Source organism: Sorex araneus, chromosome 2 (assembly GCF_027595985.1).
Source record: "Sorex araneus isolate mSorAra2 chromosome 2, mSorAra2.pri, whole genome shotgun sequence".
In the NCBI taxonomy this organism is placed as follows: Eukaryota; Metazoa; Chordata; class Mammalia; order Eulipotyphla; family Soricidae; genus Sorex; species Sorex araneus.
In genome coordinates this window covers 207,116,647-207,141,096 of record NC_073303.1, presented here as the reverse complement: position 1 = coordinate 207,141,096, position 24,450 = coordinate 207,116,647, and the positions used below count along the sequence as shown (strand labels likewise).

Genomic DNA, 24,450 nt, shown 5'->3' with positions numbered 1-24,450 from the left:
GGCTGGGGCGCGCGCGGGGCGCCGGGCAGCGCCGCCCGCCCGCAGCTTCCCTTTTTGGGCCGCGGGGTCCGGGCATCCCGCGGGCGCTGCCGCCTGGCCCTGGCTCTGCGCCAGCCCCGCCTGCCGCGCCCGGTGCTCCCGGGGACAGCTGCGTGCGGCGGCGAGCCTGCTCGGGCCCGTCTGCAGGCCCCTGGCCGGGCGCCCCGCGCTGACCGCGCCGCAGAAGCCGGGGCGGGACCGACCCGGCCCGGGAGGAGCCGCCGGGGCGAGAACTCGGCACCGCGGCGCTGCCCGACCCGTGCACCTCCCGGGTGCTGTCTCGGGCTCGGCCGGGCCGTGGAGGGCGGCCGGAGGGAAACTTCTGCAGGCGGTAGGGCCAGTCCCGGTTCGCGAGGTTCGATCCGTAAGAGCCCAAAGGAGCAAACCAGGCTCGGAACGTGCCTTTTCCCAGGGAAAAGGTTTGTCCAGCTCGGTCGCGCCAGGAAGGGGGCTGAACCCGCGCCGCTGCCCGGCTCCCTCGCGGGTTGCCGGGACAGGGGGTGGCGGGGTCGGGCCACCCCTCACGGGCGCCACGGGGGAGGTCATGGAGCTGTGAAGGGTTCAAAGAGCCACTGGCCCAGGTTGTGGATTTAGTCCATTAAGAGGTTCTCAGGGTGCTGGGGCTGGAGCGAGAGCACAGCGGGGAGGGCGTTTAGCCTTGCACGGGGCTGACCCGGGTTCGATTCCCAGCATCCCATAGGGTCCCCTGAGCACCGCCAGGAGTTAATTCCCGAGTGCATGAGCCAGGAGTAACCCCTGTGCATCGCCGGGTGTGACCCGATTTAGGTTTTTAGGCCATACCCAGCAGCGTTCGGGATTTACTCCTGGCTCTGTGCTCAGGGATCACTCCTGGCGGTGATCAGGGCCCATGTGGGGGTGCCAAACCCGGATCAGCCACGTGCAAGCGAACACTCTAGCTAGCGCTCTCTCCCCGCCCTAGCCAGCCCTGTCCTAGTGGACTTTGGCCTCTGTCCCTGCGCTCTGCTTCTTCCTCCTTGCGGAATGAACACAGCCATGAACAATATGCAAAGGACTGAGTCAAGTCCATAAAAATTTATGGACACTGAAATTTGAGTCTGGTGTAATTTTCACGTGTCCCGGTATTGTTTCAGTGATCTATATTCGGGCTGTGGTTTGCTGGCCAGGGTTTCCATGACTGGAGTCGAGGGGGGTGAAAGGGGATGGGACGGCTGGAGAGGTTTTCTTTCAGAAGTCACCATGGACTTTGAGCTTAACTGGCCAAATGAGTCAAGTCTGGCTGGAGCCAGAGCACTGTGGGGAGGGCACCTGCTTTGCATGCAGCTGACTTGGGTTCAAGTCCCAGCATCCCACAGGCTCCCTAGAGCACTGCCAGGAGTGATTCCTGAGCTCAGAGCTGGGTGTGGCCCAAAACCAATAACTTAAAAACTAAAAAAGTAAAAAGTGAGTGAAAAAAAAAGAGTTCAAAGATAATGGGCCCTCAAAAAAAAAATCTCTGGGGCTGGAGCGATAGCACAGCGGGTAGGGCATTTGCCTTGTTCGAGGCCAACCCGGGTTCAAATCCCAGCATCCCATAGGGTCCCCCGGGCACCGCCAGGGGTGATTCCTGAGTGAAGAGCCAGGAGTAACCCCTGTGCATCACCGGGTGTAACCCCCCCCTCAAAAAAAGGATAATGGGCCCAGTTAGAGGGACTCAGGAAGGCAAGACACAGAGAATGTGGACTCTTGAGAAAATATGAAAGTTCACTGGAATAATCCTGGCGACTCAAGTCCAGAACGTGGGGATACAAGGTGCAATCTGGGACTGGTGGATGGAGAAAAGCCCCTGATTGGACAAGGACCTGTGGAACTTGGTGGCAGTGTGTCCCACCGGAGGTCACTGGACAGCTGTGTCACTTAGCATCCATCCATAGCTACTGTGACCGGGAGCAGAGAGGCTACTCTGGCCAGCAGGAAGTCCGTGTGACTTGGGACTGGGGAATCTTTTGTCTGGCACAGGTGTCTCTGTTCGCCTGGCTTGAGGGTCTTTCTTTCCAGTGTGTGGGGGAGGTGGGACGGAGAGCCAGACCCTGTATCCTGCTCAGCATCTGTCTGGCTTAAAATCTGGAAGCAACCCGAGTGCCCGAGAACAGATGACTGGTTAAAGAAACTTTGGTACATTTACACAATGGAATACTACGCAGCTGTTAGGAGAGATGAAGTCATGAAATTTGCTTATAAGTGGATGGACATGGAGAGTATCAAGCTATGTCAGATGAGTCTGAAAGAGAGGGACAGATATAGAATGACCACTCATTTGTGGAGTATAAAATAACATAACACAAGACCAACACCCAAGGACAATAGATACAAGGGCCAGGAAGGTTGCTCTACGGTTGGAAGCCTGCCTCACGAGCAGGTGGGGAAAGGACAGCTGGAATAGAGAAGGGATCACTAAGATAATGATGGCTGGAGGAATCGGTCGGGATGGGAGATGCATGCCGAAAGTAGATAATGGACCAACCATGATGACCTCTCAGTGTCTGTGTTGCAAGCCATAATGCCCAAGAGGAGAGAGAGAGTATGGGGAATATTGTCTGCCATGGAGGCAGGGGGAGGGTGGGAAAGGGGGGTATACTGGGTAGATTGGTGGTGGGGAATGTGCACTGGCGGAGGGATGGGAGTTTGATCATTGTGTGATTGTAACTCAGACATGAAAGCTTGTAACTATACCCCACAGTGAATAAATAAAATTAAAAAAAAAAAAAAGGTCTGTCTGGCTCTCTTGTGGGCTAGGGTCCTTCTGTTGAGCTGAGTCATAGTGGGGAGGAGGTTCCTCTGTGGGTTTAACCTTTTTCCACTTGGGCGGTGACTGCCCTTGAAGGATTCTCTCTTGGTTTGCTGTCCCAACTGACAAAGATGGGATTTGTGGGGGTCTTTCTGGATGTCTGGCTTATATCTTCCCTCTGTCCACTTGCTGCACTGGCCTCTGTTTCCCGAGGTCTCGGTCAGTCTAGAAGTGTACCTAGCCAGGGGTCTGTGTCTTTCTAGGTGGTCCAGGTCCTCAGGGTCTACAGACCCAAGTGCTGAAGCTGTAGCCATCGGTCCTGCTTCGCCTTGCTTTAGGGGTGTCTTTCACTCTGCGTATCCAGCCCCACTCCGTGCCCCTGCTCTTTGTACTGAACTTCCGATCCTGACCATTTTTCCCCAACATCCAAACTTTCCCAGACCCCAAACCTCAGGGCTAGAAAGAGAAAGACAGAGGCGAGGGTGTTTCCTTGCATGCAGTTGCTCTGGGTTTAATCTTCGGCACCTTATATGGTCCCCTGAACACTGCCAGGAGTGCTCCCTGAGCACAAGGCCAGGAATAATCCCTGAGCATTGCCAGGTGGGCACAACACCCCCCCCCCCAAAAAAAAATAGATCTCTAGCAAAAACTTCCTTCTCCTGGCCTTGTGCACGTCATATTCTCCCTGTGGCTGGTGGCCTTTTGTTCACCGCACGTGTGGAGGCTTCTCCTGCTGTCTGCCACCACCCTGCCGAGCACCCAGTGCCGCATGCAGTCTACCCCCTGCTTCACTCCGGGGCCCCGCAGTGGCGCTGAAGAGTCCGAGTGTGAGGCTGTGTCTGCAAGGCTGCGAGGAGCCTGGCTGCACGCTAATCGGAACCCTGCAGGGGAGAAGCCTCAAGCCTCCCCCTCGCTGAGACCACTTTAACCACGGAAACTTGCGAGGAGATACTCTTGACATCCCTCTTGTACCATTCTCTGGCTTCCTTTCTTGCTAGGCTTGAAAAAAAATCAAAGAAATGCGACAGAATTCTCACACTGCGCCACTGTGCTAAGACGGTGAGAGCTGGCGGGGCTGACCCCTGGCCCACCCACAAGTCTGGCGCTGGGCAAATAGAGAATTGCCCACCAAGCCTCTCAGGTACCAGCAGAGCATGTGCCACCTGTCCCCGGAGCCCTTGGGAAGACCCTTGCTACAATCTCCCCTAATGCCCCTCCAGGTTTTGTTATGCACCAAGAAGGGCTTCCGGTTTCTAGAAAAACGCTCAGCAGCTTTTATAGAAAATAGACGGGGGATGGGCAACTCCCCCCATCTCCCTGTTCTTCGGGGAGCCTGGCAGTCACGCCCACGAACTGCCTCTGGCGCCATACAAGCTCATTAACAGGCCATAATTCAGAGATTCACAAATAAATCTCAGAAGAGATTAACAAACTGCAGAGATGACTCAGGTCCCAAAGTCACCATCCAGTTAAAAATTTAACTCCAGGGGCTGGAGCAATAGCACAGCAGGGAGGGCATTTGCCGTGCACACGGCTGACCCGGGTTCGATTCCCAGCATCCCATAGGGTCCCCTGAGCACCGCCAGGAGTAATTCCTGACTGCAGAGCCAGGATGCACACCCCTGTGAATTGCCGGGTGTGACCCAAAAAGAAAAAAAAAATAATTCCAGTTGTATCACCTCATTTAAAATTTTAGAATTCCTGGAGCGATATCTCATACTCTATACCACTGATGCACCAGGAATAGCACACGTTGGATAGGATGTAAGGCAGAAGGCAACCAATCTCAATTTAAAAATATTAGCACACAAGGCTCAGCCTGAAACAATATGTTAGTAAACTCTTATCCAAGGGCTCAGTGGCTCCAGGGTGGGACCCAACAGAGTTCACACACTTTCTTCTAGGGAAACCTCTTCTGTTCATTTTTAGGGAATTACTCATAACAAGTGACACAAAATAAATTATTTAGAGCCTGCTATTGCCTCAGGCTTGGGTTGTTGGATATCATTGGTTTGTCCTGCTCCCCTTGCCACTAGGAGCTTAGGTTTATCAGTCACACCCATCAAAGTCACTCCCATTCCTTTGTTTATCTGTAACCACTTCTACCAGTTTATCTGCTCTTCCTCTAATCAAACTCTGTTAATTTGTAAGGTCAAACCTTGCTAGGACAGTGTACTTGTATTATAAGTTAATATTGTCTTTCTCCTCTCTTATGTCTTTTGAATAGTTTACTTTAGAGCAATGTCCTTTTTGTATGGACAAAGAAAGACATTTGTTAATATGCTTTGGTAACATGGGATTTAATTGGCTTCAAATATTATTCACTCCCGGGCATCTGCTTTCTCGACTTAAGCCTCAGCTGCCCTTGCTTCCTAGCACCCCCAAAAGCAGGGTCCCAACGAGGGACAGGACGGACCCAGGGCAAGCGGTGAGTTATGTGCTACCCTGGCATCGAGATGGGCCTGGCCAAAGCGCCTAATGCTTAACTATATGTTAAGAGCTTGGTCATGGGCATGTCATGTCATGATCCAAAAGCAACGACAAGACTAGGGCCCTGCTAGGGCTAGGAAAGACTAATCTGGCCTGAGCACTGTAGTCTGAGATCGAGGTGACCCCCAGAGAGCAATTCTATAAGCTTAATGCGTCTCTTGCTATGTCCATACAAAATGATTTATAATATGAATACTTATATGTTATTGGACAAAGAGAGGGGAAACACACCCATGGGATTCCTCTCTTGGGCGGATGTCCTGCTGAAAGAGATTCTGTCCTAGTGAAAGCACCCCCTGAGGGATAGAACTTTACCCCCTATGATTGTAACCACACCTATGTGTAAGCCCCGGCCCCTGGGGGGGGGGATTTAATGAGGCTGTATGAGGGGGCAGGGGGCGAGTTCCAAGGAAGATCCAGAGAAGGGGAATGAAGTAGGATAGGGGAGGAAGAAGCAGGAGGAGAATCAGAGGAGAATGGAGATGGGAATGGAATAAACTGCGATTGAGACCAACCATCTTGCCTCCGTTCCTTCCTTCGCCTGCCTCATCATCGCCATCAACCTCCCCGGTACGGTGCCGCCTTTGCCCTTTTCTTTTATTTTTGTGTTATTACACATGGGTGATGGTTGGGAAAATTCTAAATAGTGTGGGAAGGTGAAATGGTGGGGGCATTGGTGTTGGAATAGTGAATGTAATAAATTATTGTGAACAACGTTATGAGAATAAAATAAAATTAATTTTTTTCTTTTTTGGGTTACACCCGGCGATGCTCAGGGGTTACTCCTGGCTCTGCACTCAGAAATTACTCCTGGTGGTGCTTGGGGGACCCTATGGGATGCTGGGAATCGAACCCGGGTCGGCCGCACACAAGGCAAATGCTTTACCCGCTGTGATATCGCTCCAGCCCCTAAAATTTAAATTTTTTTCTAAAAAAATGTAAGTGAAAATAGAGCTGGGGTGGACCAGAGGTATAGTGCAGCGGTTGGGAAGTTTGCCTTGCACGGGGCTGATCCGGGCTCAATCTCCAACATACCACTGGGAATCATCCCAGAGCTCAGAGCCAGGAGGTAGCCCAGAGCACTGCTGGGTGTGACCCCCGAACCAAAAAGAAAAATGAAAAAAGAAAATGGGGGGTGGGGTAACCAAGCCCAAGGAGCCGTTCTCCCACTGCCGCCTCCGACTACCTCTGTGGAGGACGGTCTCTGCCTGGGGAACTGCCCTCTTGGACTGCTTTTGGGGGCAGGTGAACGAAGCCCCTTCCCCTAAGCTAGCCCCCCTCCTTCCAGGGCAGGGCCGCCTTCCCCTGGGAAGCCCCAGCTATTAGAACGCGCCTTTGCAGGAAAGAACTCCGGCACTGGGCTTTCCGGTCCACAGTAAGTAAGGGTCCTGCGGCTCCCAGCAATGCTCGTGAAGCTAGGAGAATCCCGGGACCCCTGGGCAAGTGTCCTGGAACTTGACCTGCAGTTTCTTTCTTCTCACCTCTGTGCCACATCCAGAAACGGTCAGGGCTTCCTTCTGGCCTGCACTCAGGGGCCACTCCTGGCTCTGCACTCAGGGGCCTTCTGGCCTGCACTCAGGGGCCACTCCTGGCTCTGCACTCAGGGGCCAGATGGGATTCACGTGGGATCTCGACCAGCCGTGTGCGGGGCAAGTGTGCTGCCTGCTGTACTACTGCTCCTACCCCTGCCGTGCCGTTTCTGCACCTCAGTGTGCAGCGTTTTACTTAAATGGAGGAGACAACCGAGGCTGGCCGGAGTCCCGCACAGCAAAGGGCGGAGCGTAGGAGACCAACGCTTCACAGTACCCCCAGAGGCCTGAGCCTGCCTGCACCCTGGATATTGCCATTCCAGTGGAAAACCAGAGAAGCAGGTGCCTGCACGAGCATCGAGCATCGGAATCACCGGAAGAGCTCCTGTGTGAGACCAGGCGAGGGCAGAGCTAGGGCTGCTGTCACTGTCGCTGCTGGGGACCCCAAAGTCTGAGCCAGTGCCCCCTGCAAGGGGAAGGGAGGCTCTGTTGGAAACACTGACTGGCATACGGCATGATGGACGAAAGGCTTCAAGAAATTCTTAAAGGTTTAAACCCTAAGGTTTATGTAAGATGTATATAGCGAAAGTATAATATACAGAAAATATAACATACAACACACATATACACACACATTCACTTTCCTGTACGAAAGTAAGAACTAATTTGAAACTTTAGTGTAAGAAAAGAATCCAGGGACTGGAGTGATAGCACAACAGGTAGGGCATTTGCCTTGCACACAGCCGACCTGGGTTCGATTCCCGTCATCCCATATGGTCCCACTGCCAGGAGTAATTCCTGAGTGCAGAGCCAGGAGTAACCCCTGAGCATCGCTGGGTGTGGAGAAAAAAAAAACAAAAAAACAAAAAACCAACAAACAAAAAAACACCTTAATGCTAAGAGAAGCAAGCCACAAAAGACCACACATCTCATGATCTCATTACTATGAACTACCCAGTCCAGGCAAGTTTAGGAAGACAAAATTGGGGTTGCAAGAAGCTGAAGGTAGACACGTGGCTGGGGCACTGGGGAGTCACAGCTAGTTGGTATGAGTTTTCTTCTAGGAAGAGCAAAACTATCATAAATTTGAATTGCGATGATACTCGTACAACCCTGTGAATATTTCAGAAGTGAACACTTCACATGGCAACCGTGATATGGATTCTATCTCGATGATGCTATTTATAACAAAGACATTCAACGCCCTGGGTACCACTTGGCCTGCCAAGCACAGAACCAGGGAATTGCCCCTCAGCAAGTCAGAATGCGGCCCCCAAAGCAAAATAAATAAAAGAACAGAAAAAGGCTGAGGAGGTGTCTCAGAGGCACAGCACTTGCCAGGCACGGGTGCAGTCTGGGCTCAATCCCTGGCACTGCTCGAACAAAAATAAAAATTAAAAAATAAGTAAAATAGCTAAGGCTAATCCTTAAGAAGCGATATGTTAATTTTCAATGAATGGATCTAAATTTGGATCCTAGTAACACAGTTCAATAAATATACTGTGATCAGGGAAAAGTGGGTATTTGAAATGATGTATTTGGATCATGTGATACATAATTTAGAATAACTGCTGACCTTTATGATTGCAAAATGTTTTCATACATATATGTATGCTTTCTTACAATTTCATACAACTGTACACAACAATATACACATGTTACATAAATATATATAAACATGTACAATATTCTTATAAATACATATGTACATGTCATATGTACATGACATAAAAGTATTTTATATATATGAATAAGTATTGCACACAATAACATGAGATATAATTTCACTGAAAGTTTAGGGCAAAGCAATTTAGAAAAGCTTTTTTTTTTTTTCTTTTTTGGGTCACACCCGCCGATGCTCAGGGGTTACTCCTGGCTCTGCACTCAGGAATCACTCCTGGCGGTGCTCAGGGGACCATATAGAATGCTGGGAATCAAACCTGGGCCGGCCTCGTGCCAAGACAAATACCCTCCCCACTGTACTATCGCTCCAGCCCCATAGAAAATCATTTTTGATATCAGTTTAAACTGCTTGCAATTCGTGACGCTTTCCCATATTACATTACCCAAAAACAAATTTGCCTTTGGTTTTCTTGGGCTTATTATGTCTTGGAACCACTTTCGATAGAGAATGTGAGACTCTTTTTTTTTTTTTTTAATTTTGCGGGCCTCCCCATGGGTTCCAAGGGCCACGGAGTTCCCATCTTACGGGGCTCAGGAGGCTGTGCAGTGCCAGAGCTTGAACCCTGGCCCTGAACATGCCAGGGATGCCTTCCGACCCTCGGAGTTCTATTCCTGGCCTTGATAAACTGCTGACATTTTTGTTGCTGCTTGAGGGCCACTCTAGGTTTGTGCTCAGGGTTTGCTCCTGGCTCTGTGCTCAGGGATCAGTCCTGGCAGTACTCAGGGGACCATCTGTAATGCTAGGTCAGCCACATGCAAAGCAAGCGCAATACCTGCTGTACAATCTCTGGCCCATTTTTTTGACTTTTACTTAGATGAAAATAGCATTACTGTTATTGGTGAATCTATTTGTGCATGAAAGGATGCTCTCTGGGATTTGCTTCAAGATAAAACTCCTATAGAGGAACTAGTGCAATAGTACAGCGGGTTGGGCACTTGCCTTGCACATAGCTGGGTTTGATCCCTAGCATCCTATATGCCCCAAGCCTACAAGGAGAAATTCCTGAGAACAAAGGCAGGAGGGAACCCTGAGCACTGCTGGGTGTGACCCAAAATAAACAAACCTAAGGGAGTAAATATAGAAAGTGGGTGGGGCTAAGTAAATCAGCCTGGTAAACAGTGGGACAGGCTCAGGGCTTCCTCCTCTTGTATATACTTACAGTTTCCTACAAGTAAGATTCCAATCAATATAGAGGCAAGCAACAAATAGGTCCGGGAAAAAACATACACATGAATGGCCACTGAGTCTTTGAAATGATATGCATCATTTAAATTAAAGAAATGCAAACGGGGGTCAGGTAGTACAGTGGGTAGGGCATTTGCCTTGCATATGACCAATCCAGGTTTGATCCTGGGCACCCCATCCGGTCCCCAGAGCCCAATCAGGAGTAATTTCTAAGCACAGAGCCAGGAATAACCCCTGAGCATTGCTGGGTATGCATTCTCCCCCCCGCCAAAAAAAAAAAAAAGAAACGAAAACTTAAATGGGAGCTGGTTTGCATGTAGACCTGGGCAAAGATATAAAGGATGACAGTGCCCAGCATGGGCAAAAGCACGGTGGACAGGCACTGAGAGCACAAGACAGTGGCCAGGACAAGCCTTCTGAAGGGCCATGCAGCGGCGCCTATGAATGTTAAAAGGAAAAATTCCTCAAATATATTGCACAGGCATGCACAGAGATATCTTCAATGTTGTGCTTTGAAGCAAAGCTTATGGAAATAAAAACAGGAAACTTGAAAAAAACACTCATTAAAAGAAAAGAAATACTTTGTCACCAGCTGTCTGAGGTGACATATCTGAGGGGCTGAGCTCAGTCACACAGAGGCATCGTGTACTGAGAGGCAGAAAACGGTTTCAGAATGTTGTTCACATGGTCCTTTTGGGGTTTAAACAACACTATAAATAAAAAACGTCTGACCACATGCGGTTGGGACAAGGGGCTGGGGGCTGGGGGGGTGGAACTGGTACCAGGGTCCAATCCAGGGGCTCATGTAAAGTCTGCAATTGACCGCTGAGCTACAAACGTCCCCGGTCCCTAACCAGAGCTTACGGTGAGGTTAGGGCTTGTCTGTCAGCTCAGTAGAGGTCATCCCGTAATTGGGGAAGAAGGAAAGTGGGTTGTTCCTCTAACCTGAAGCTGTTACTTTTACCATTTAAAGAAAAATCAGTACTGGAGAAATAGCTAACAATATTCTTTGTTGTTTGCTTGTTTTGTTTGGGGACAATAACCAGCGATGCTCAGGGCTTACTCCTGGCTCTGCATTCATGGACCACTCCTGACAGTGCTCAGGAGAATATGGGGTGCCAGGGAACAAACCCAGACCTGATATGGGCAAGTCTCATACCTGCTGTAACTCTGGCTCCAGCCCAAATATTCTTACACTCTTGAGAACCAACAGACTAAATGCAGTGCCTCACCTGGACCCCAAAGGAAAGTGAGCAGGAAGCAGCTCTCAAGTGCTGAGCAAATAAACAAGCTCTATACCCACAGAATCACTCAGGAAAAGTCTCTCCCCTGATTGCCCAGTGTGCCCGCCCTCCAGGAAGGCACAGCAGTCTACACACAGGCCAATACAGCCACACCCAGGACCCTGCAGCATCATTACTGCACTCTCAGGAGCTGCAGTGATCCAGCCTGGATTTGATCGCATGTGTTACTACAGTCCTGGATGTGATCTCATGTGTCACTGCAGTCCTGGAGGTGATCTCATGTGTCACTGCAGTCCTAGAGGTGATCTCATATGTTATTGCAGTCCTGGGTGTGATCTCAGGTGTCACTGAAGTCTTGGGTGTGATCTCAGGTGTCACTGCAGTCCTGGAGGTGATCTCATCTGTTACTGTAGTCCTATATGTAATCTCATGATACTGCGTCATTAATATTATCTCATGTTACTGCATTCCTGTTGATGGATATTAAGGCCTTTGCCCCTGCCAAGTGTGGATTTGGCCCCTTTGGTTCCCAACAAGTGCCTTCTGTGGAGTATGTCCGCCACACTCCTAGGGGTCATGCATGGGGGAGAATAAATGTGTGTCACTACTTTGAAATTTGGAAACTGCACTTTAAGTCCTAGGGATTATAAGACCTACCACCTTCACCAACCATATCACTCATCTTTGCCAGCTTGGTCAAAATGGTCTCTTCCCACCTCTTCCCACCCACTATCTGACAGTAAACATCAAGGGGCTTAGACTTAGGGCCAAGGCAATAGTAGAAACGGGGAGGGGGGGGGCGCTTGCCTTGCACACAGCTGACGCAGGTTCAATCCCGAGCATCCCATATGGTTCCCTGAGCACTGCCAAGAGTGGCCCCTGAGCACAAAGCCAGGAGTAATATCTGAGCACAGCTGGGTGTTGCCCCAGAAACCAGAAAATAAATGGCTTAGATTTGTACATCTCTTTGAGACCAGAAACTCTACTTCTAGAATATACTACCTTGGGGGCGGGGCGAGGGGAGGGTTTGGGCCACAACTGGTGATGCACAGAAATTATTCCTGGTTCTGCACTCAGGCTTCCCGGTGTTGCTCAGGGCACCAAATGTATCTGGAATCGAACCCGGGCCAGCTGCAGGCAAGGCAAGAGCCCTAAGCACTGCAGTATCTCTCTGGCCCCCTAGAATAACCTTTTAAAGGAAGAGGAAAGGGGATGGTCACGATGATCCCTGTAGCATTTAGGGAACCAGAACCTAAAATGCATGTTGTGCATAATTTTTTTTAGTACAGTGAAAATAAACCTATTCTTTCACAAGCATTCCAAACACACAGACATGGAATAAATTTCCCTAGCACACCTAATTCTCGGTGGCTTTCAACCATCATTAATATATTAGGAAAGGGCTGGAGTGAGTACAGCGGGTAGGGCGTTTGCCTTGCATGTGGCCAACCCGGGTTCGATTCCCCACATCCCCCGAGCACCCCCAGGAGTAATTCCTGAGTGCAGAGCCAGGAGTAACCCCTGTGCATCATTGGGTGTGACCCAAAATGAAAAAAAATATATATATATATATATATATATATATATATTAGCAAGTTTACTCCAGTATTTTTTATAACTTTGACACAAAAATACAAACAGGGGCTGGAGAGATAGCACAGCAGGTTTGCCTTGCATGCGGCTGACCCGGGTTCGATTCCCAGCGTCCCATATGGTCCCCAAGCACCGCCAGGAGTAATCCCTGAGTGCAAAGCCAGGAGTAACCCCTAAGCATCGCCAGGTGTGACCAAAAAAGAAAAAAAAAAAACCCGCAATATGAAAGCACTTGCAGTTATTTTCCTTTTAATATTTTACTATAATTTAAAACACACAAAAAGATGCCAGAGCAACAGTATAGCCAGTAGGGTGCTTGCCTTGCAGACGGCCAACCTAGGTTTGATCCCCAGCATCCCACACTCACCTGAGCACCACCAGGAGTAATTCCTGAGTGCAGAGCCGAGAGTAACTCCTGAGCATCAATCACCAGGTGTGGCCCAAAAGCCAACAATAATAAAAATTAATTAAGCATTAATTAGGAATTACTCCAGGCGATGCTTGGGGAACCTACAGGATGCCAAGGATTGAGCCCTGGTCAGCTGTGTGCCAGGCGAGCGCCCTGCCTGCCAAGTACTGCTCTGGCCCTGCTGCAGGTGGGACCAGACGCCTTTCTCGGTCACTGTGGTGTGGTGAGATGTCACTCTGAGTATCGGGGCCCAATCTGTCTCTTTCCTTCTTAGGAAACTGTAGCACTGTCACAGGCCGTCCCGTTGCTCATCGATTTGCTTGGGCAGGCACCAGTAACATCTCCATTGAGACTTACTGTTACTGTTTTTGGCATATCGAATACGCCACGGGGAGCTTGCCAGGCTCTGCCGTGCGGGCAGGATACTCTTGGTAGCTTGCTGGGCTGAGAGGGACGAAGGAATCGAACCCAGGTCGGCTGCATGCAAGGCAAACGCCCTATCAATCTTATGAAACTACCTGCCAAAAAAATAAAAGAAGGAAAGAGGGAGAAGGATGGTCCCGTCCTGTCTGTAGTGTCGCATACCTGCAGCCGGGTATCAGGCAGCCTTGAAGCCAGGTCAACCCCTAATTCCTAGAATGCACCAATGGGGTCTTCCTTGGGAAAAAGGTCTTGGAAAAGTAAAGCTGAGGAGGTCACGTACATTTTCCGGTAGCCTCACACTTCAGTGACTGCACATGTACAAGCTCAGGATCCCACAGAGACGGGGCAGAGCCCAGGCAGTGCAGTGACCGCCAAGAACAGAGTCACTTACTGGAGGACACAAGGGGTGAGAGACGGACAGGGATGGACACAGAAGGCACGGACCTGGCCCTCAGGTGAGTCGTGCTCTCAGCCACTCCATCAGTGGCAGCTGTGACACCCGGTGGGGCCATGATATGCCTCTACTTCTGTGTCAGAATCTCCACACCTTCCCCAAAGGCCTTCACGGCACTTCCCCGCCCCCGTTCTGGAATCACGCTTGGAAATGCCTTGGGGGTGGTGTCAGAGGGGACCGAACCCAGGGCTCCTACATGCAAGGTCACGCTCCAGCCCACCGAGGGCTCCCCAGACGCCAACACCGTCCTCTTCCTTTTCTGTCTGCACCAGGCAGTACCGAGGGTTCAAGCCTGGGCTGGACGGGTGCAAAGCAGGTGCCCTATCCCCAAGCCACCCCCCAACGCCCTTGGCTCCTGTGGCGGGAGATGGGCCGGGCAGCCCTGAAAGAGACTAACGCCTGTATGAAGAGACCGTCCCGAAGGGGGCGGCACAGCCCTCGCGGCCCAACTGTTCTCCCCGAGTGCCCCGAGCCGCTCTCCCCCAGGCTCGCAGGTCGGTCCAGGCTCGCTCTGTCTGTCCAACCAGCCCAGCTCCCGGCACCCTGCTGCTTCCAGGACACTTTCCCACCCTCTCCAACCTCCCCGAGGCGACATCTGCCCACTGCCTTCCCAGGCAATGTCTCACGCGTCACTGCCAGCAAGCTTCCCCGCGCACACTCGATGGGCCGTGACACCCACGGGGCAGAACCAGGGCCTTGGGTACAGCCTGGGAAAATGGGCGGGGGGGGGGCAGAGGGAGCACCTAGCCTTGCCCAGAAGGGTGGGCCACAAAGCAGGGAAGGGAGCACAGGTACCGACTGCCATCGTTCCAGGGAATGTCAGGGTCACACAATCCCCCATGGACAGTGTGTGACCCCCACGACCATCATCACCGTGTGACCCCCACACCCATGAACATCGGACTCCCAAAGCACTAGGAATACCATGACACCCTACCCATGAACACCGTGTGACTCCCGCACCCATGAACACCATATGACTCCCAAACATGAACACCATGTGACCCACATCCATGACCCCCAAACCCCCACGAACACGTGTGACCCCATATCCATGACCCCCAAGCCCCCACGAACACCGTGTAATCCCACATCCATGACCCCCAAACCCCCACGAACACGTGTGACCCCACATCCATGACCCCCAAACCCCCACGAACACTGTGTGACCCCATATCCATGACCCCCAAACCCCTATGAACACCGTGTGATCCCACATTCATGACCCCCAAACCCCTATGAACACCGTGTGACCCCACATCCATGACCCCCAAACCCCTATGAACACTGTGTGACCCCACATCCATGACCCCCAAACCCCTATGAACACCGTGTGCCCCACATCCATGAACACCATGACTCCAGAACCACTATGAACAACGGTGTGACTTCCACACCCATGAACAGTGAAGAGTGACACCCCTCACCTATGAACACCATGTGACTCCCAGACCCACGAACACTGTGACCCCCTCCCACCCATGAACACCAGACCTCTATGGACATCATGAGGCCCAGGCCCCCATGAACGCCATGTGACCCACACCCTCCCCGCCACGAGCACTGTGTGGACGCCCTCCTGGTAGAGCACCCCTCGGGCACCTCACCTGCTGTAGGGAGCCCAGCGTGAACCCACCCCAGGGCCAGCAGCACAGTGCCCGGGCCCCGGCTGGCCCAAACCCTCCCAAAGGCTGAGGCGCGCCTGCCCGGATCAGAGAACGTCCCTGGTGCCCAGGGTGCCCGGCTGGGGCAGTCACCACCTGGAGGGCACTCCCACAGACACGGTCACGCAGAGCCGGGACAGAGACGGGATTCCAGACTTTATTGTCCCCGCCCTCAGCTGCCCTCGGCACTGAGGAAGAGCCTCTTGTGCGCGGTGTTGGTGTAGGGGTGCCAGCGCCACTCCACGTCCGCCGTCGCCTCCTGCTCCAGCGTGCCCAGGCGGATCATGTACACTGAGGAGGGAGAGGCAGTCAGCCAGGGCCACACCCGGACCCCCGCCCGCTCCTCCCAGCCGGGCAGGGACAGGCGCCAGCTCACACTTCAGCTCGAAGCGCGGCCCGACCTCCGTCAGCTCCACGTTGCGGTGGTCCGTCTTCTTGTACACGTGGTGCCTGGGCAGGGGGGCGGGCGGGGTGAAGGCTGCAGGGCTCAGCGTGTGCCGGGAAGGGCAGTGTACGCCCGGCAGGCAGAGGGCAGGGGCCTGCCACCGTGCCCAGGCCCCCAGCACTGCGGGGGTCAGCCCCCAAGCCAAAATGACAAAGAAAGAAAGAAAGCAAAACACTCGGAGCCGAGCGGCAGCACAGGAGGTAGGAGGGTTCCTCGCCCTGGATGCGGCCACACTGAGTCTGACCCCCCACGGGTCCCGGACCCATCCGGAGTGATCCCGGAGCACGCCCGTCCCAGGTTTACGCCTGGCTCAGGATCTCACTCTGGGGGTGCGGCCCCGAAACCCGAATGAACAGAGCAAAGGACTCACACACACTAGCAGCGTTCACCGCGAGGGCGGCCCCCTGGGGCCGCCCGGGACGTACCGGAAGGAGATGTAGTCATCCTGGTTCGCGAAGGTGATGACGCGGCGACTGTCGTCTTTGGGGACGGGGAACAGGTATCGGAGTATGTCGGAGACCTGGGGTGCAGGGAGGAGGCAGAGCCGTGATCGCCCGCCCCTCCGCCTCCCTCGGGCCCTCCCCCGCCCATCCCCCCCGGGGGCCCCGACTCACGCGCTTGCCCAGCCGGGAGGAGAAGCCGTGCAGGATGAGGTGCGGCTTGGCCTCGGACATGGTGCCCAGGTCGGGGATGTCGTGGCGCATGACCACGTTGCACAGCGTGAAGTAGGCGGTGGGCCCGAAGGGCAGGTGGCTGACAATGAGGCCCACTGCGGGGGGCGGGGCGCGGGCTCTCAGCGGCCTGCCCGCGCACCGCCCGCTCCCCCGCGCCCCCTCCCGGCCCCCGAGGCCTCACCAGGAGTGCCCCTGTGCTCGTGCACCACCAGCAGGTCCGTGACGCCGTTGGCCTTGCAGGCCCGCACCAGGGCGCCCACCTCGTGGCGGCCGCGGTTCATGCGCTGGGCGCCCGGGAACACCAGCTTCAGCTCCTGGACGCGGACACCACCCGGTCAGGACGGGGGGCGCCCGGCCCGGGCGGCAACCTGGGCCCTCCCAGCCGGGTACCTTGGCGAACATCTTGAGGCGGGAGCTGGGGTCCCGGGAGGTCGTGATCATGATTTTGGGGTCCTCCACCCCCGCCCAGCGGTACTCGTCATCCACGTGGCTGGTGACACCTGACGGGAGAGTGTGGAGCAAGCACAGGGCGTTATCGGGGACGTCACGCACGGACACGGGGGTGGCCGGCTCTTCCCGGGGAAACATGGGCGGTCTACACTGGGTGCGGAGGGCAGGGCGATGCCGCCCACACCCGGGAGGTGCAGAATACAGGGTGGACAATGCCACGGTACTGGCAGAGAGGGGCGGTCTACACCCGCAGGGGGTGCTGGATGGCTCTGGGGCATTTCAAGCGCAGGAAGTGGGGACAGAGCAGTGGACACCAGCATCCCTGGGAGGGGAGAGCGTGAACAGAAAGGCCAACACGCGTTGTCCCGGGAGGGCGCGGAGCAGAGAAGGCCGAGCTGACCCCCACCAGAGCTCGCACCCCAGTGGGCGGGGTTCTGAGCAGAGCGGAGAACCGTGTAAAACCTGCGTGTCAGAAAAATAGAACCAAGAGCCTCAGGGAGGATCTTGAGGCATCACCCAGCCTGAGTTCCAAGGACAGCTGGGCGGAACGTTCCAGAAGCAGGTGCGGGGAAGGAAGCGGAGGCCGGGGCTGAGTGCAGAGAGTGGCCGTCTGCAAGGCCAGGGACGGTCACCTTCAGCTCCGGCATCGTCGAACTCCAGGGATTTCTGCAAGGCCAGAGCCTCCCGGCGCAGCTCTGTGGGAATCAGGCGGTTCTCTGGGGGGAGAGAGAGGGGCCAGTGAGATGAAACAAGGAACCGTGAGCGGCTCTCGGCTGACGCAACCCTGTGGCCTGTCAATCTCTACCCACCGGCGAGGAAAAAAACTTTTTTGGTTCTTTTTTCTCTTGTAATTTTGGGGCCACACCTGACCAAGCTCTGGGCTGACTCCTGACTCTGCATCACTCCTGCTGGGCTCAGGGGGCCATACAGGGGTAGCAGGAACCGAACCTGGATTGGGGACACGCAAGGCAAGCGCCCTACCTTCTGATACCCTATACTATCTCTCGGGCCTCTCAAAAGCTCTTTCTTATTCCTTTCTGATCAGGATGGGGACGGCAGGGGGGGAAGGGGGATCACGCCAAACCAAGCAGAAGCCAGAGGTCCCTGTGTTGTTTCCTGAGTCTCGGGGTTTGATGACTTCCTATCTATTTAGCCATAAATATGACTTGCTTCTGCAGCCAGAACAATTTTTAAAAAAAATTTTTAAACATCAAATACAAAGTTCTCGGGGCTGGAGTGATAGCACAGCCGGTAGGGCGTTTGCCTTGCACGTGGCCGACTCGGGTTTGATTCCCAGCATCCCATATGGTCCCCCGAGCACCGCCAGGAGTAATTCCTGAGCGAAAAGCCAGAAGTAACCCCTGTGCATCGCCAGGTGTGACCCTCCCCCCAAAAAGCAAAGTTCTCTGTATGAGGGTCTACCGGAATCTCTGGAACCCTCTGACAGTGAGAAGGGTAGCTGTGATGCTCTGAGCCAAAACATTTCCTCTGAAGACAGTTGGGGCTAGACACAGCCGCTTGGAGCACAGAGCTGAGTGCGGGCGCGAGTCTCAGCCTGCCCTGGGGAATCTTCCATTTAGGAAACATGTCTTAGGGGGCTTGAGCAGTAGCACAGCTGATCCGGGTTCGATCCCCCATAGGGTCCCCTGAGCCCTGCCAGGTGCGATCTCAGAGCCAGGAGTAAGGCCTGAGCACAGCAAGGCCTGAGAGTGTAGGAAAGAAAAGTTCTTAAACAACGCCACGAACCCAAGCTTAGAGTCATTTCCTAAATCTGACCAAAGGAGACACAGATAATTCCCAAGGGCTGGCAACAGGCACTAATCTACAACGGAAGCTTCAGCCACAGTGATGCTCAGTTCCACCCAGTTGCCAAATGATGCAAACACTCTGGGAGCCAAGCTCTTGGGACACAGAGAAGAGATGGAAGGAAACGTGGATCGGACAGTTAGGGTTGTCCTCCTTCACAAAAAGGACACAAAGGACAACGAAACAGTTAAGACCTCAGATGTTTTTGAGTATCACTATATCCCTGTATCACTGTCATCTTGTTGCTCATCGATTTGCTCGAGCGGGCACCAGTAACATCTCCATTGTGAGACTTGTTACTGTTTGTGGCATATCAAATATACCATGAGGAGCTTGCCAGGCTCTGCCGTGTGGGCGGGATACTCTCAAGTAGCTTGCCGGGCTCTCCGAGAGGGCCAGAGGAATGGAACCCGGGTCGGCCACGTGTAAGGCAAAAGCCCTACCTGCTCTGCATCAGTGAAAAAATAAGTATCCCATTCATTTTACTTCTATTTTCTAAAAATCACAGATTGAGTACAATAAGACAAATCTTAGCATCTTAAAAAGCCCCACTGCGGCTATACTGATTATTTTTTTAAATCAATTTTTGTGCTATTGGAAAAATGTAAAAGTATGAAGGCCATAATCTTTGTACATAAAACCAGTTGGAGGGCTAGGGCTGGAGCAATAGCACAGCGGGAAGGGCGTCTGCTTTGCACGCGGCTGACCTGGGTTCAATCCCCGACACCCCATATGGTCCCGTGAGCACCTCCAGGATTATTTCGAGTACCAAAAAAAAAAAAAAGTTGGAGGGGCCGGAGAGACAGTACAGTGGATCAGGTGCTCCCCTTGCAGGTGGCCAACCCAGATCCCATCCCTGGCATCCCATACAGTCCTCTGAGCACCATCAGGAGCGATCCCAGAGTGTAGAGCCAGGATTAACCCTGGCTCATCACCACATGTGGCCCCAAAACAAAACAAAACAAAAAAACTTGGAGTTTGAAAAGTCTAGCTGGAAAGTGTGAAGGCGGAAATCTGACTTTCTCATCCATGAAGATTCCTCCACATGAGAAAACTCAACAGAGAATCCCTGACCCCCCCTCCCTCCAGCCCATCCCCGATACATCCCTCCCACCCCCACCCACAACCCCGAGCCAGACCATCCTGCATCCTCCCACCCACCAGAGGAAAACACAAGCCCTCAACTGAAAAATGAGAGGGCCCATCTGAGAGGGCGGCATCTGTGGGACCGTTTCCAGGGAAACCAACACTCCAAGGTGGTATCAACTTCACACCCTACTTCTGAACATCAATGAAAAGCAGGCAAATATTTATGGAGGATTAAAGAAACACGATCCGCTTAACGCAGAAACTTAAAAATGTTCCCCCACAAACTGGTTCTTGATTGTTGTGGGAAGGAAAAAGGAAAATGAGGCTCCGTGGTTATAAAGAAAACCATAATTAGTGTTAAAGGGCCGTAAAGGAAGTTCGCAAGATGGAACAGAGAAGAAAACGACTCCTGAGCTTTCAGGTCTGAGTAGGACACAGCTACCAAGAGCGCAGTGTCCTGCTGGTCTTGTGCCACTGAATTTACACTCCAGCCAAGCTGCTTAAGGAGTCGGAGAACAAGCTGCAAAGAGGATGCTCTTAGATGTCAGGACGGAAACGGTCTAGCCGGGCTATGCTTGTTTCCATCCGTCATGAATCACTGTGAACTCCAAGCACATTCCTCACTGTGCCCGGACAGTAAGAAGTATATGCCCGTTACTGTCTTTCTTTGGAACTGCTATTCCATAGTTAATTTTTTTTTTTCATTTTGGGTCACACCTGGCGATGCACAGGGGTTACTCCTGGCTCTGCACTCAGGAACCACTCCTGGCAGTGCTCAGGGGACCATATGGGATGCTGGGAATTGAACACGGGCTGGCTGCGTGCAAGGCAAACGCTCTACCCGCTGTGCTATAGCTCCAGCCCAAATTTTTATTTTTTTTAATTGAATCACCAGGTGATGCGTAGTTCATGACCTGGTTTCAGTCGTACAGTATTCCATCACTCATCTATCCAGTTTTGCTCTCTCTCCCTCCCCTCCCGCCCTCTCTCCTTTTGACTTCCATTACTTTAGATGGGAACTTTAATATAGAAGCTTCCTACACTAGAACTACCCAAAAGATTGCTCCCTTCTTCCTTCACTGCAACACAAACAGTAATTACGTTTTTAAGTCAGTAACACTATTCTTGCCTATACAAAACTGCTTACTATCTTTGTGATCAGATGTCCATTCTCCAAAGGCTTTTGCCACCAGTGCTATTTCAGTGCAAACAGTAAGTATTTTCCCTCCAGAAACTCTGACCTTATTTTTAAGTGGCTTCATTTTGGATTGTTTTTCACATCACGGTGTCTAGTTAAGTGAGTGGGTGACACATTTCAAATCTCAAGACAGAGAATCCAGAGGTGCTGGGATTCTGTCTTTTCCGCACGTCCATGCAACCCGGGGCAGAAAGATCCATGTGTGGCATTGCAATGTTATCTCCCAAACTTAAACACAAATAAACTTCAGTTGCACATGAGCTAACAGCTTAACATCATTGTTAACATGTTACAATCAGCAGGGGAACCAGAACTACAGACGACACAAAATATTCGTTACTTTCTACTAATGAAAGCAGCGGGGGGGGGGGGGGGGGGAAACCGGGCAGCTGAATGACAGGGACATATAAAAGTTAAGAATCGGGGGCTGGAGCAATAGCACAGCGGGTAGGGCGTTTGCCTTGCATGCGGCCAGCCGGGGTTCGACTCCCAGCATCCCATAGGGTCCCCCGAGCACCGCTAGGGGTGATTCCTGAGTGCATGAGCCAGGAGTGACCCCTGTACATCGCCGGGGTGATTCCTGAGTGCATGACCAGGAGTGACCCCTATACATCGCCGGGTGTGACCCAAAAAGCAAAAAAAAAAAAAAAAGACTCTGGGATGAAACACTCATTGTAAACAAACAATAGCAAAGCTGTGAACGCTGGGTATTGTCATCTGAACTGTCATTTGCCAAGCGACTGGAAGGGCCCTTGCAAATCCGAAAGGGCATCTGCGGACCCGAGCGGGCCGGACGTACCCTCGAGCGCGCGCCGGACCTTCTCCTTCTTCTCCTGGGCCGTCCGCTGCGCCTCCTCGCGGGCCTTGCGGTACAGGTACTCGCGGCGGAGCCGCGCCTCGCGGCGGAGCTGAGAAACGGCGGTCAGCCTCTCGGGCCCAGGGGCCCCCCGAGCCCCCCGCCGCCCCGCAGCCCCCCGCCCCGAGCCGGAGCATCCTCCCTACCATCCTGCGCGCAGCTCCCACGTGGGCCCGGGAGCTCCTGGGCGCGCCGCTCGCGCCACGAGCTTGGCGTTTCTGCTTCCGCCCTCAACCGAGCGGCCGTAGTGGCGCCACAACGCCAGGGCGCAGGCGCAGCTGCCCAAAGTTAAGATGGCGGACAGGGCGTGGCTCGCGCGGCGATTGGCCGGCCTGGCCACGCTTCCGCGTCACGTGGGTCCCTGCCTTGTTAGCGGGTCGGCGGTGGTCTTTCTCGCTGCCGTCAACTGCTGGAATGCACGGCGTGCAATTTTAGGATGACAAGCTGATAAAATAATCACAACCTGCGGCAGGAAACAGCCCAACGACTTTAAAGGGCCACGGACCGGAGGGTCGTGGCGCCTTTTGGGGTCTTCAGACCTTAAAACGGTCCCTTAAAACGGTCGCGTTACGTTTCTTCCATCACTGCAACCGTCTATGTTTTAAATGCAGCTGCTCAGTATAAAAATAAATGACTGTGGGCCTGCTACGAGGGCAGGCTTGAGGGGTGGTTCGGCAGATGGGTACAATGATGCGGGGAAGCTGACGGTGGTGATGGGATGGAGATTGTCATGTTGAATGCCTGCAACAAGTCCTGAACAAGGTGTTCAGGGGCTGGAGCGATAGCACAGCGGGGAGGGCGTTTGCCTTGCACGCGGTCGATCTGGTTCGATTCCCAGCATCCCATAGGGTCCCCCAAGCACAGCCAGGGTAATTCCTGAGTGCAGAGCCAGGAATAAGCACTGTGCATCGCCGCGTGTGACCCAAACAAACAGGTGTTTAAAGTGGTGGGGTGGGGTGGGGCGAGGCGACTGCTCAGAACTGGGCCGGGCTCCGGCCGCCGGGGCTGCGACTCCCCGGGGTCCCAGCGCCGACCTCATTCCCCTTCCCAATGGTATCGCGTCCTCGGCGGTTACCGGGGCAACGGCCGCTGAGGGCCCGCCCCTCGCGTGGGCCTCTAGCTCCTATTGGCCGTCACGTGACCGCGCTAGGCCGTGATTGGCCGGCGTGAGAAGACGGCCATGGCGGAGGCGCGGGGGCTGCGGGAGGCGATGGATGCGCTGCTCCTGCAGCTCTTCCGGGACCTGGAGGACCTGGAGGCTAAGCGCGGGGCGCTGAACGCCCGGGTGGAGGAGGTGGGAGCCGGGCGGGGGGCGGCCGGCGCGGGGGGGCGCGGGGCCCGGCCTCACGGCTCTCTCCCCGCAGGGCTGGTTCTCGCTGTCCAAGGCCCGCTACGCCATGGGCGCCAAGGCCGTGGGGCCGCTGCAGTACGCGGCGCGCATGGAGCCGCAGGTCCGCGTGTCCACCTGGTGAGCACCTGCGGCGGGCCGGGCCGGGCCGGGCCGGGCTGGAGCCGGCGCCCACGCCCAGCCGCCTCCCTCTCGTTTGCAGCGAGGCCCAGGACGGACTGCACAAGTTCTGGGTGGTGAAAGCGAGCTCGCAGACCCCCGAGGAGGTGGGGCCCCGCGACGCCGGTGAGTCAGGGGGACGCCCCCGTTCTGTAATGCGGTCTGAGGATCGCCAAGCAGTTGCAGAGAGCGACGCTTTCTAGGCCAGGGCCTGTGCAAATGAAGATACACGTCTAGGGGCTGGAGCGGTAGCACAGCCGGGAGGGCGTTTGCCTTGCAAGCCGCTGACCCGGGTTCGATTCCCAGAATCCCATAGGGTCCCTGGAGCACCACCAGGAGTAATCCCTGTGCATCGACCAGGGCGACCCACTGTATCACTGTCATCCCGTTGATCCTCGATTTGCTCAAGCTGCCCAGTAACGTCCTCCATTTGTCCTAGCCCTGCAGATTTTAGCAGCCTCTCTTACTCGTCCCTTCCCAAGTGGTGCTGCATTAGAGGCTCTTCAAGGTTAGGAGAGTGAGACCCATCCATTGTTACTGTATTTGGCAGTATGAATACGCCATCAGGGAGCTTGCCACCCGTGCAGGCAGGAAAACTGTCGGTAGCTTGCCAGGTTCTCTGAGAGGGAGAACTAGGCTATAAGATGTTGGGGGCTTGGTGTATAATAATGCTCATTATAATAATCTCCTCATGTGGCAGTTTTCACTTTGACTGTTTATTGTAATAGCCCTATTAACACAGAAGAGGAAAAAATTAAGAAGAAAAAATAACTTGGGATCTGGGTAGGTCAACATAGGCCCTGCTCCAGGAGCCACACCTAAGGAATTCCAGGTTTTCTGCCACCACACTTATAGTGAGATGAGTTTCCATCAAAATGTGTTTAAATGGGGGCAGTTCCTGAGGAACACTCAGGATTATAGAGACTGCAGTTACTCACTCTTTCCATTCTCCACAGAAATATTAT

At 53.5% G+C, this 24,450-nt stretch overlaps 2 protein-coding genes across 2 annotated transcripts in view; one reads left to right on the top strand and one right to left on the bottom strand.

Annotated features, from left to right (window-relative positions):
* Positions 1–15,597: 15,597 nt before the first annotated feature.
* IMP4 (IMP U3 small nucleolar ribonucleoprotein 4) lies at positions 15,598–22,255 on the bottom strand. Its single transcript, XM_004615335.2, has 9 exons — positions 22,125–22,255; positions 21,922–22,030; positions 17,662–17,745; positions 16,970–17,079; positions 16,761–16,893; positions 16,520–16,674; positions 16,331–16,425; positions 15,837–15,910; positions 15,598–15,751 (listed from the first exon to the last, which is right to left on the bottom strand). The coding sequence occupies exons 1-9, from the start codon at positions 22,125–22,127 to the stop codon at positions 15,633–15,635; spliced, it is 882 nt and encodes a 293-aa protein (XP_004615392.1). The 5' UTR covers positions 22,128–22,255; the 3' UTR covers positions 15,598–15,632.
* An 887-nt stretch (positions 22,256–23,142) lies between these two features.
* The window catches only part of CCDC115 (coiled-coil domain containing 115), a 12,708-nt gene continuing 11,400 nt past the window's right edge, over positions 23,143–24,450 (top strand). Inside the window, exons 1-3 of the mRNA XM_004615336.2 lie at positions 23,143–23,272; positions 23,343–23,446; positions 23,529–23,611. Coding sequence (XP_004615393.2) covers positions 23,159–23,272; positions 23,343–23,446; positions 23,529–23,611 — 301 coding nt within the window. The 5' untranslated portion in view covers positions 23,143–23,158. The remainder of the gene's footprint in view (positions 23,273–23,342; positions 23,447–23,528; positions 23,612–24,450) is intronic.

Coding starts and splice junctions, on each gene's coding strand:
- IMP4 (XM_004615335.2), bottom strand. Junction 17,080..17,661: donor CGACGATGCCGGAGCTGAAG/GTGACCGTCCCT, acceptor CTCTCCCGTCAG/GTGTCACCAGCCACGTGGAT. Junction 16,426..16,519: donor CCTCCCGGCTGGGCAAGCGC/GTGAGTCGGGGC, acceptor CCTGCACCCCAG/GTCTCCGACATACTCCGATA.